At 27.2% G+C, this 13,508-nt stretch overlaps 1 protein-coding gene across 1 annotated transcript; it reads left to right on the plus strand.

Moving 5' to 3' along the window:
* Nucleotides 1–309: 309 nt before the first annotated feature.
* Nucleotides 310–12,601, plus strand: LOC135923525 (synaptic vesicle membrane protein VAT-1 homolog-like). Its single transcript, XM_065458324.1, has 10 exons — nucleotides 310–422; nucleotides 2,622–2,870; nucleotides 3,558–3,687; nucleotides 6,132–6,347; nucleotides 6,902–7,047; nucleotides 8,051–8,154; nucleotides 8,363–8,479; nucleotides 8,820–8,971; nucleotides 11,371–11,445; nucleotides 12,052–12,601. Exons 2-10 carry the CDS (start codon nucleotides 2,683–2,685, stop codon nucleotides 12,160–12,162), a joined length of 1,239 nt encoding a protein of 412 aa, XP_065314396.1. The 5' UTR covers nucleotides 310–422; nucleotides 2,622–2,682; the 3' UTR covers nucleotides 12,163–12,601.
* The last annotated feature ends 907 nt before the right edge of the window (nucleotides 12,602–13,508 follow it).

The raw sequence follows: 13,508 nt of genomic DNA on the forward strand, positions 1-13,508 counted from the left end.
ATCCTTGAAACAGATTTTTGGCTATTCGCCTCATTCAATTAAAAAACCATTTACTCCTATTTAATTATTAGAAAGTCCCCAATTCTGAATTAACTCCCTATTCTAAATCAGAAAAGCTATACAGATTTTATAGATCTTGACGCAGCAGAGTAAGAAAACCCCTAAAATGTTTTTTTATTGTAATTTATTATATACTCGAATTTATTATAATAATAATATTTTATATTTTTTTTTAATTATCATTATATTTATTCATTACATTTTAAAGAGAGAAGAAGCTGCGCTAAAAACAAAATACGAAAATCAATACTTTTTTTTCCTGTCATATGACGATTTATTGGTTTTTTTTTAAAAAAATAAATTTTTTTTCTAAAATAAAAGAAAAAATTGGCTAATTAAATTTACAAAATATTCAATACAAGGTAAAATTTATGGTGTTTTTTTTTAAAAATAAAAATTAGATTATAATTGCAATATTTTCATGCGATTTTGATTAGTTATTGATTTGATCAAAAATGTTAAATTGATATTCTAGTGTCCTTCTATCACATTGTACTTTATATTACAAATCCAACGCCTGTGATATGTGTTACACTTAATATTTGTTAAAAAGGCTCGATTTTGCCAATGTTTTAAAGCAAGATTTTAGCCAAAATAGTATTTACACAAGCCTCGATATTAGTAGGGCTAAATGTCCCGATTTTTATAAAACGGCTAACCCAATATTTTACTCATAAATATTTATGTTATGAGGAAAATTTCCAGGCTTGAGTAATATTTTAATATGGGTCAGCCGTTTTTAAAAAAAATTCGGTAGTTTAACAACTCTAGAAATTTTGTTAAAGGTGTTCGAAAATTATATACCATCTATGAGCGAAATTTCCAGGGTTGAGTAATTTTTCTTTTTGGCTAAAATATTGGGTTACACTTCTTAAAAAATTGAGCCATTTTTGCATTCCATTAATTTTAAATTTAAAAAATCATAAATTTTTTTTAAAATTTACCCAATTCTTATAAATTTATTTTTTAAATGCTTCTAAATTTTGAAAATTTTTTTTTTTTCAGCACACATTTGTTTTTATAATGGTCCTCCACTTTTAACTATTCCACCCGATTCCAAGAACGGCGGAATCTAATTTATAGCACTAAACTATACTCAGTCTTGGGTTCTAACTTTTCACCCGATTTTGTACATTTAATCATTTATAACGCATTTTGGTACATAAATTTATTATGAATGCGCTTCGGTATTTAGCGTTATAGAAATCACAGTTGATTCTTCAGAGCGATAATAATTTTTGAAATATACATCTCAACATATGTTTTTACAAATTTTATCATAGCGTTTCCAACGTTTCGCTTCATATTTATAACTTTTATCATCTTGATTTTGTAGATAGCGTCGCATTAAATACTGCATTCACTATAAATGAAGCGTTAGATATTATTAATTTATATAGTCACTAAAAAATGAACGATATTTTAGATATTTTCATAAAGTTTCCCGTTACATTTGAAGGCCTTTTTAAAATCCTTTTTCTTCTGTTATACTGTCTAGATCTAAAATGTTTTTTTTTAAATATATTATATGCCTTTCTTTTTTATAAATCTTCTTCTTCTGTTACGTTTGTCTGCCTAAAATCTCTTCCTAAATATAAATTCATTTTTTATCTTAAAAAAAATTAAATACTTGTTTTATTTTATTTTACTTTTCAAAAACAAAAACGAATGACCCCATGGAAGCCCATCTTCCAACTGTATAGAAAAGAAAGATTTAAATATTTTCTGGAACAACTTTTATCCAAGTCTTATTAGTTTATCTTCTGTCTTCTTTTTGGTTTCATAATATTTTTCACAGAATTAAATTTCCTTCGGCATATTCTCACACAGGATATTCCAGCTGTAAAAATTTTTTCTTTCCGCCTCATTTATATTAAACGCGATCTTTACTGCGATGCGAAATTAAAGTTAATTCGTCATCGCTTTGATATTATTTTAAATATAGGTAAACAGCTGTCGCGATTTATAAGTTATATTTTTATTGGTTTGCTTTTGTAAATTACGCGGTGATTGATTACGCATCGCTTGGGCAAAGTGCACTCATAATAAATGAAGCGAAAGACGATCTAAAACTATTATAACGAATAAGAATTATAGTTATGTATGTATGAACTTTCCACCTTTCCAATTTACTACGCATTTATAGATGATAATTAATATTTAAAAATAATATACGCATGATGGCATCTTAATTTTAAAATTCTAAATATAGAAGCAAACTATAATATAGAAACAGACTATAATATAGAAGCAGACTATAATATAAAATAGAAAAAAGAGTTAAATATAATTACACGAACCAACAGTTATGACAATTTCAAATGGAAAGAGAAAGGAATTTAAAAGAATTCTCTAGGTTTTAAAAATAACATAAAAATTTCGGAATGAAATAATAAAGTCGTAAACTTATCCTATTTATTTTTTTAAATCTAAAAAATCACATTCTAATTCAGACAAATATTTATGACCAATTAGGATGCAGCCTTATATTTTAAATTATTTTTTAATATCAACCACCATTTTATTTTATCCTAATTTTTGCTTACGCGATATTTATCTAGATTAGTAGTCCAAAACTTATTAATCGTAGAAATTCAACGGAAAAGAAATATATGATCTAAAATGGCGGACGATGATGATGTATCGGAAACTGCTATATATAAGCTGGAGGGGGGAGATCGTGCGACAAATGGTAAAACTCACAAAGCTATATTTCAGACAGGATTCGGTGGTAGTAAAGTTTACATTCTAAAGGAAGTCCCTACACCCTTGGTTGGAAAATACGAAGTTCAGATCAAGGTTAAGGCTTGGTAAGCTTCTTATAATAAAAATAAGATACTTTGCATTATTAGAATGCAGGGGATAGTTGCCTATCCTACCCATTCATTCCTAAAATAGTAAATTATGATTGGTTGAATTTTTTTAAACCTAATTTACCATTTTTAATCATCATGTGTTTTTGCGGCTATATATAATAGAAAGGTTATAATTCATTATGAACCAAGCAACTTTTACGAGAAACAATATAAATATTATCTTTAATATTATAATTAGATTTAATGTTGAGTTAATCCAAGGTCCGGATTTCCCTGCATTCACAGTTAGCTCGAATTAGCGGCTTTTTACCACGAATTAGCGCTAACTATGAATAAGGGGTTAAGGTTAGTGTTTAGGTATTAAATTTTTTTAATAATCAAAATTTTCTTGTATTTTTATACCATATTTCATAATATATTTTATTTTTGAAATGATAAATATATTTCAAGTGTATAATACCCTAATTTAAAATGTTAAAGAATGTGGATAGCCTGGGTGGAGGCTTGTAGTTCAACCAACCATAACATATCTAATCCAAGAGGGAGAGATATGAGAAGGGAAAATAAAAAGGGGAAGATTAAAAGAAATAAATTTAATTTTGATGAATCTGAATGTAGTAAAAAGTGGATTCCATTTTTAGTCAAAACTAAATGGCTTTTTTTCAAAAAATTTTTTTTAAGCGGAGTCTCTTTTCAAGATTTGGTGATTCAACAAGGGGCTACAGAAGGATTGCCCAAGACCCCTTTTACCCCTGGATTCGAATGTTCAGGAGATATTGTTGCTATGGGAGATCAAGTATCTGGATTCGCTGTAATTATATATACACACTAATTTTATAAGCATATTTTTACATACTTCGATTTTATTCCATAATCTTTCTAACCTAGAATCAGTGAATTTATCAACTTTTTATTTATTGTGAGCCCTTTTATTCGTTAAAATTGAAATTGTCTCTTTAAAATGAACGTTTAATTTTTAAAACAATATATAATTATTATAAACTATAAAAACTATAAAAGTGTGTTCTAAAAGAAGAACCGTATACTTATTTTGTCTATAAAGAAAGGAAAGGAAAGGAAAGGAAAGGAAAGGAAAGGAAAGGAAAGGAAAGGAAAGGAAAGGAAAGGAAAGGAAAGGAAAGGAAAGGAAAGGAAAGGAAAGGAAAGGAAAGGAAAGGAAAGGAAAGGAAAGGAAAGGAAAGGAAAGGAAAGGAAAGGAAAGGAAAGGAAAGGAAAGGAAAGGAAAGGAAAGGAAAGGAAAGGAAAGGAAAAAAGGGAAGTTAAGGGAAGGGAAGAAAAGAAGAGAAAAGGAAAAGAAAAAAAAAGTAAGTTTAAAAAATCCTAACCTCGTTTGTAAAAGTGTTTAATTTTGTGACCTAATGTTTTTAAAAACTTTGAAGTGACTGGCGAAAAATGGTCGTTTGTTGATGTTACAATGGGGCTAAAATAAATTTTTAAAATTTTTATATTCATTCAATTTTTCAATTCTCCACTTGTGTTCATGGAACTGAATTAATATTTAAGGGAAATGATGATAACATCATGTAGGGGAAGTCAGGATAAAACGATTGGTATTTTACATTTTTACTATAAAATTTTGAAACAAATACAAATATGGAGCAAAATCTCTCATCCACAAGTTAAAAAAAGTGTAGCTCTTTACCTGTAATAAAGAACTAGGATTTATTAAGTGAAGTGTCTCAAGTTCACTAATTTGCCCCATACCCAGGGTAAAAGGATTTAGCATCAGGGTTAAGTAGTTAAAATAAAATTGAACATAACTTTATTGGTTTATTTGAACAAAATATTGCAATTTTTGTAATTACTTTTAAGTATAAATTATTAAATACAATACAGGAATATAACCAAATTAATCAAAAATAGCACTTTTTGATTGTGTCCGTTTTCGGTGCATTTCAATTATTCTTCCTATTTGCGACTATTTTTAAAATTATTCCAAATAACGCAAACTATTTATTAACGTTTCTTTTTGCTGATAAATACTTTTTTTATATGGTGTAGATTAATATTTAAAAATTAGCTTTTAACAGCTTTAATCAGAAGAAACATTTTAACCTTTTTACCAATAACAACTTTACACCAAGATGATATATTTTATACAAATCGTTATTGCGTGGCTTGTAGTTTAGCTATAAGCTTGCGATAAAATTTATTTTATATCTATGACTTTGAGGAATTTGTCAAATTTTTAAATTACGAGCTTTAATATATTTTGCTAAAAGCAAAATAAACTAGAGGGTGATTTTTATAATTTTTGGGTAAAAAATAGTTATTTGGCAAAATATGTCAAATCGGGAGGGTTTTTCAAAAGATGAAGATAGGTAAGAAATTAGATTTAAAAATATATCTTCACACCAAATTTATATCAAAGGGTTAAAAAGTTATTCGCGTTAAACCCCAAAAATCGTTTTGCCCCGGTCTACCCTAATCCCAGGTGATTTAAAGATTAAAAGATTCTTGTTGATTGGGCTTATTGCCACAGAGAAGGTTTGGCTGGTTAAACGGGTTATAGCAACATGAAGCTGGTATTTTCTTTGGCTACAGTTAAGACCATTTTTCCCTTTAAAGTTTTAGAGTTGAGAACCAGTAAATTAACTACAGGTACAGGTGTGAAAAAAACGATACCGCATCCAAGTTTTAGGCCTATGATTACTCTCAAATTTGATCTAATAAGAGTATACCAAATGGTTACACCTTGGATGGACTTTAAGGTTCGACTCATTCATTATCGCCTAGTCTGTCATTCGATTAAAGAAGATGCACTGAATTGGAGGAAGAATTCGTCAAAATGATTGTCTGGAAATTTTGTATTAAGGGTGTAAAAAAGTTTTTATGGTAGTAACTAAAAAAGATTATCAAATACAAAAATTTTAACAACTTACATTTCACCCCAGAAGTGACTTCCACAAACGGCTATTTTTCGCCATTAACTCATAAGTTTTTAAAAAATCTAGGTAATACGGCTTTTAACAAACGAAACTAGAGAATTTTTATACATAATAATGGTTCCTTTTTGGGAACTCCAATTATAAAATTGTATTTTTAATTATATAGTTTTTTTTAATTTTTATAGTATTTTAACTTGTTCTTATATTATATATAATAAAAAGTTATAAATTTTAAAAGAAAAATTAGACAAATGTAAAGTATATTGACAATTTTATCAATAAAGTTAATGAAATCATTTTTGAAATCTACCTAATTATGATATAAATAACCTATATTTTGCAACAGGTAGGAGATATGGTTATGGTTCTAACCCATTACCAAGCTTGGGCTGAGGTTGTAACAGTTCCATCAGTGTACGCCTTTAAAATGCCTAAAAATATGAGTTATGAGGAAGGAGCAGCTTTCCCATTGGCTTATACTATGGCGCATCTCATGTTATTCCACGTGGGAAATATACGACAGGGTATGAAAATCTTTGCACATTCTCTGGGAGGTTCTATCGTAAGTATTATATTTATAAATTATTAATTATCTTCCTAGTTATAATATTATCATATTAAGACAAATTTCGAGTTTTGCCAAGTTAAATCTTTTATATTTAAGAAATGTTTTTTATCGATACAATTTTTTCTTTCTATTATTTAAATAACTTTGGAATGTGGATATATCTTTACCTACTCATTTTTAGAAATTTTCTAATTGGCGTCAAGACAAATACATGACGCTTATTATCTTCAACTTACACTTTCAATAGTCTATAGTCTAGTCTAAGGCCTTATTTATAGTTAAAAGCCTTATAATTAAGTGTTGCATTATTTAATGCAGCGTTATCAACAAAATCAAGCCTATAAATATGTTTATTTACAATTTATAAATATGGAGATTTATGATGTTAACGTTAAAATGTGAAAAACATATGTTGAGACGTATTTTTCAAAAATTATTAACGAGCTGTGATTTCGATTGCGTTAAATAACGCAATGCTTTAACATCGCGTTTAATATAAATGAGGCCTAATACTTAGATTCATATTTGTAAATGTATTCGCCACTAAGGGAATCGCTGTAGCCCAAATATGCAAGAATGTTGTAGAAGAGGTAATCTTACTTGGTACAGCATCAGCCCACAAACACGAAAAACTCAAGGATTTGGCTACAGTAGTCTTTGATCTCAGCGCTGAATACGTCTTTGATTCCAAACAGTGTTTATAATTTCCATTTTATGATTTAAATTGAATTTATACCATATACATAATGTATAAGATAAGAAAAATTATGATATAAATGCTTTAGTCATATTGTGTGACCAGTATAGTTGGGTAATGGCTAAATGTCGGTTGATTCGACTCATTCTACGGGCGCACGCCGGTGAAAATCCGTTAACATTAAGGGTTGGGCCACTATATTTTTAAGAAGAACACCGAGACCAAAGTGATTCGGCTAGTATCTCGAGTTAGCCGATTTATTAGCGGTCTAAAAATGGGCTTAAACGAATAAAAATATACAAATTACCATAGAGCAGTAAGGAAAAATAAATGAATGTATAAACATTTCTAATAGGCTTGGAGACTATATATATTTATTAATTTTAAATAATTATCTATTCAGGAATACCCTGTTCTCAAAATTTTGTATGTGCGTTAGTTTTTTTAAAAAAAACTTCATATAAAACTCAGGTAAGTTAGAATTGGATAAGTAGGTCGAAAGAGGGAAAGAAATCAATGAAAACCCCGAAATTATTAAAATTCAATAACTAAATATTATATTTATAAGTAAAATTATTATTTTACAGTCATGTGAAATAACCTTGTCTTAAATTCATTGACTTGGTTCATAATGTAGATTAGATTGTCATTAAGAAAATTCGGGTATATTTTAGCATATATATATCTTATCTATTAACAAGCTAATCTCGATTGTTAAAATAATATTTTTCAAACAATATGGCTTCGTCATAGATCGTTTTATTTCTCTTTTAAAATTCTAAATAGCCTGTCTGAATAGAATATGATTTTTGTTGCACCGCGTATTTTGGTACTATATGTTTTGTCAGAATCTATAATTTAAAAAAAAAACCAAAAAATGGTTGCCTCAACTTTCTGGATATAATGCACTATTTTGAATTAAGAAAGAAAATTGAGACGAAACTTATATTTTAATAAATAGCTAATATTTTTATTATTAAAATTTCTTTTTTTTTTAAAGGATGTATCCAGAGGGTTTAGACCTCGTGCTGGATAACAGATATGGCGAAGATTTTAACAAAGGATTCGCATTATTAGCACCGCTTGGAAAATATATACTGTATGGTAAGTTCTGACATTAATTTTATTTATAATAGCAAAAAACTTATTTCTTACTTATTATATTATAAATATGTATCTAAACTAGTGCCATGGAATAATAACTCTATTATCGAGCTTTCGAATTGGCTAATATTTCGCTTATTTTAGCTACTTTTATTCTGAATTTTCTCATTAATTCGAAATTTTAAACATTATTATGTACCGATTAAAGGATCTTCATGCTTGGTGACACCTGAAGGTAAAAGTATCTTAAACTTCGCAAAATCCTGGTGGCACGTCGATAAAATTAACCCGACCAAATTTATGGAAGATAATCTGTCTCTCACGGGTTATTTTTATATACATGTATGTATAGTTTTTTTTTAAACATCTAACCTTTTTTTCAAAAAAAGGGAAACTTCGTCCCAACTATTTTTATGAAAATGAACACTATTTAGCCTAGAAAATCTATATTTCAATATAACTTTGAAAAATATTAACCTCATTACTTACATTATAATTAGCTTCAAATTATAAGTTGATAATCTTTTGGATGCCATTTCTGGCTTAAGAAATTTAAAAGCTATCATGCCAATTTTCAAGATTTGAACGGTCGTTAAATAAATTAAACCCCACATATTTTCGACGTATTTATAAATTTTATACGGATAATTTTTATATAACATAAGGTATCAACTTTAGAAAGTTATTTTTTGCGTTTCCCGCAGAACAAGGGGATCGACCCATAGTGCTTTTGAGAGGTATCATGAAACAGCTGATTGAATGGTACAATCATCACAAGATTAAACCGATAATCGATTCTATATGGGCATTTGACGAAGTTATTTTTTTTTAAATTTAAATGTATTCAATTCCTAATAACGACTAATATCTCCTCAAACGGTAGTTAATTAACTTATTTATTGTATACATATCAAGTCAAACTTTGATAGATGTTTTATCTTTCAAGTTAAAACGACGGGTAAATGGGACATATTTACATGGGACATAGATGCATGGTACATAAGACATTACACGGGGTATATAAAACCTTGTCCGAAAATGGCTGCCATACACTTAAGATTCAATAAAACTCTATTTTTTACATAATATAAAAATGTTCAGATTAAAGATATCATAAACGTATAAGCAAATATAAATTTGACAAAGACATTTATTTAAAAAAAATTATAATGCCATTTTATTACAATTTACACACATATATCTATTAATCATTTTGGGCACGTCGAGAATAAGTCCGATCAAACCGCTCTTCATTTTGAGGATTTTTTTATGATCTTTTAAATAGATTATATTCAATAAACATGGTTGACTATTTATTTTTTTCCTAAATGTATTTTCATATTTCTTTTAATAAATGGAATGCTCGCCTAAATCAAAATCATTCAAATCCTCGCGTAAATATTATCAAAATCGTTCAAAGCAATAAAATAGTATACCATCTCATTCAATTAATGTTATTTGCTCCAATATAACTGTCATTTACATTTTTAAAGGTTGAATTCTAATCGCTAAAACAATGAAATGGTATAGTATATCATTTATTTTGTCATGTTGCTCTATTTGAAAAAAAATACTATTTAGCCAATAATTACATTAACCATGACTATGTTCAAAATCAGTTTAAACAAAGCAAAAATGTATTTTTATGATGCTAAACAGACTTTTAATGACATTTTTAAAAAGTATATCGAAACCGATTCCGATATATATCCTAAAATTTTGGCTAATGTAATTAAAAAAATCAATACAATTTCGATACAAAAATTTAAAGTTTTTATAAAGGAAGAGACATTCCCTTATATTAGGGATAAATAAACATTTTAAGAGAGCCACCGAATAAGAGCTCTACCAATGTGCACCAAAGAATTGTAGTATTATATTTTACAAATATAGTTTTTTTAATATTTGGAAAATTATCAAAATGGTAAAATCTTTAGTCTTTATGTGAAAAAAATGATCAAAGGTGTCTATTACATTAAAAATATTTTTATCATATTGTAGCATCAACTCATTGAAAAATTTTTAAATTTTTGGCAGATTGAATATGGGAAACTGAAACAGCTGATGGTTCCATAATTAACACTCAGCAGCTATTCTTTTTTTTTTTAAATATTAGTGTTTGATTAAATCTCATTCAAGCTTAAAATATGGATAAAGCCGGTGCTCTTTATCTCCCTGAGCACTGATGCTGAAACCCTGGAAGTGTAGTCTAGACTAATTTTATCTTATTCATAACACTTTTAGCTGTGCATCGAAAGGAAAGTTAATAGAAATTAGAGATTTGCAAATGCTCGGCTTGGTCCATTTATTATGGGTTTTCGCTCATATATCATATCTTGAATTTTAATTTAATCTTAAAACATGGTCAAATCATCATTGGCAAAATAGAACATATTATATATATTAAGCTTATTGATGAATTCTAGCTCTGTAAGCTTACCTAAAAATCAAACGCGTTCAACGTTCACCTTTAAAAAAAAGAAACGTGGCCACTGGCCACTGAACGCATTCACATTCGTTCAAAACTTTATTAATAAATTTTTTAAAAAAATTTCATTTAATATTTAATTTAATAAAAATTAATAACCATATATTTTTTCATTTTTAAAATTAATAAATTTTTTTATTTATTAAAAAAAAAATTTCTTAATCGGTTCAAATTGAGCACTTTAAAACACTACTTCATACATCTATTATAATAATTTAATAAGCCTATAAAATACAACATAATAAGATAAATTATTAACGGGTTACTTATAGTTATATTATATAAAATAATAAATATTACAATCAAATCAATACCGCCACTAGACGGGAGGGACAGAGGCTCGAACCCCCTGAAAAAATAGCCCCTTAAATTTTGATATTTTTTTTATACCACTAAATTAAAAGGTAATTTTAAAGAATGTTTAGCTAAAAAAATATTAAAAAATAGGTATTTTTGAAAATTTTTTTAAGTCGGCTGAGATTTGAATTAAATGTCTCTTTAAATTAGAACTTGAAGATTTTAAAACTTATACTTTTTGGACACATCTCTCCCTTTTCTTGAATAACTCGAGAATCTAATCGAGTAACATATTATTTGCATTCGTTTAAAAAAAAACAAATACCGATTTAATTTCTATTTTTCGAGAGTATATATATATAAATATATTTTTTTTTACTATAAAGCTAAAAAAATATAATTAATCAAAAAAATTAATTTCTGTTACAAAGCTTCCAGAAGCGATGCACAAATTGCACAATAGAAAGAATATAGGAACCGTTATATTAGATCCCACACGCGAAAAAGTTTAAATATTAATTATTTTATTTTCTTTATCTTGAGTGGACCTAACCATCATTGAATTGAGTTAATTTAAAACCTACTGTTTTATAATCTTAATTATACAAGCTCTTACCCTAATCGTAAAATCTAAATAAACCCAAAGAAAATGCTTTAACGTTAATTTAAGGCCTTCCTCGACTTGTCATAATGGATAGTTTCTTAGACTCTTCTTTTATTTTAGTATAAATTGCTGAATGCTTAATTTATCAGAATATATTCCTTTAGTTATGGCAGGAATACTTTTTATTCTTCAATTTTTATCAGATATAAAATCATTTACAATAATTTTCATAAAAAAAAATTCATTATTAATATAATATTTAAGTATTTCATAAATAATATTATTTTTTAAAATATAATAATAATTGATTGACATTACATTATGACAAATATTTATCATTTAATTTGTTTTAATTACCTAACTGCGACAGAAGGGTTTTACGATTTCACCTTCATTATGGTTTATTGTATTCAGGGGCTGGAAATATATTTTATTTACTATTTCATTTGGCAAACCATATGAACTGATAATATTATGTTTTGTTACTTTGCATAAAAAATCAATTAAGTTGATCGTCGAAACGTCACAATTGCATCATTCCAAGCCAGGAACTGCGGTTGATCCAAAGAACGTGGTTGAAGGAACTGTTATCGGGAACGTTGTAATGGACAATGATTAAAACAACGAAATATAATGGAAATAATTACCTAACATATTAAAGCTGACACTTCCTCCCTCTTTGTATATTAGTTTGTTTTTTTTTAAATTTTAAGTAAGAAAAAAAATGTTGATGTTAGAATAATTGGTATGGTAATAGAGTCTTAATTCAAAAAATATATAAATATATATTTCGAGTTATTTTTTAGTCATCTGTCCATCATCTATAATTTTGAATTATTTCGATTTTTTGTTAAATAAATTTAATTTGCAAAACACATTTTAGATATATTCTTTATCACAATTATTATAAAGAAATATATAAGGCACTACACTATGCGATGAAAGTAAATACACTTTATACAAAAATAAATTGCAAAAATATTTATATCATATTATATACAAATTACTTGACTGAATTTCGCACTTTTCTGTAATGTTTACACGTCACAATAATTTTGAGATTAGAATACTTTCAATATTTTCAATCATTTTAATCTTCTTTTTTTACACATAAATAATATTAATTTATTTTTAAATAATATCACGTAAAACGTTTAGTATTATAATGTAGAGAATTTACGAATAAAATATTATATACAAAAAATAATTATTATTTATTGGATTTCACTATAACGGACAAGGATTTGGAAATTTTTCCTACTTCCTAAAAAAAATTGCATTATCTTCATAAAATTTTATATTCTATAAATGGTATGAATTGACTTCGATAACAATAATAAGGTTCATTAACACATGATTTGAGACTTTATATCTATATAACATCTGATTTCTTTACAACAAATTGTTTTGAATATATAGAATGAATAATAATTAGAACAAACATTTGTTATTGGTTCTCATTTTAGGTTTTTGATATCGTACTAGAAGTTTTCATCAATGAAATTTATTTTTTTTTAAATATATTTTTTTAGATTTTTATAAAACTTTTTTTTTACATTATGGCAAAATAGGAACAAAATACATTATGTATTTTGGTGAAATGAGTCAAAATATATAAAATGTTTAATATCCAGTTTATATTTTGGTTCAACACGGTCTATTCAAATGACGGTAGCGTCGTCATGAACCACCCCCCCCCCCCACCTCCATAGTACAAGGCCCCGATTGTTACTATAGCCCATATCTGAATTCAATCCAATAATATGGAAAAATTTTGCCAGAATTCAAAATCCTGATAATGAAGAGTAATTGATTAATTTTACGATGAGCATTGAGAATAGAAGAAAAAAAGAATAACCAAAGGGATTGCCAAGACACATTTAAAATATGGAAACCTATGCTCCGAAATGCAAGAGACGGGAAATTATTAGCCATTAATATCTATTCTTGTTTCTTATATATCGT

The sequence above is a fragment of the Gordionus sp. m RMFG-2023 genome, chromosome 2 (genome assembly GCF_954871325.1).
Source record: "Gordionus sp. m RMFG-2023 chromosome 2, tfGorSpeb1-WG-v2, whole genome shotgun sequence".
Taxonomy (NCBI): domain Eukaryota; kingdom Metazoa; phylum Nematomorpha; class Gordioida; order Chordodea; family Parachordodidae; genus Gordionus; species Gordionus sp. m RMFG-2023.

Excerpts from the sequence above, each read along its gene's own strand:
- LOC135923525 (XM_065458324.1), top strand. The coding sequence starts at position 2,683 with ATGGCGGACGATGATGATGTATCGGAAACTGCTATATATAAGCTGGAG. Across the intron at positions 2,871-3,557 it reads CAGATCAAGGTTAAGGCTTG|CGGAGTCTCTTTTCAAGATT; the intron begins GTAAGCTTCTTA and ends ATTTTTTTTAAG. Across the intron at positions 11,446-12,051 it reads TAGATCCCACACGCGAAAAA|TTGATCGTCGAAACGTCACA; the intron begins GTTTAAATATTA and ends AAATCAATTAAG.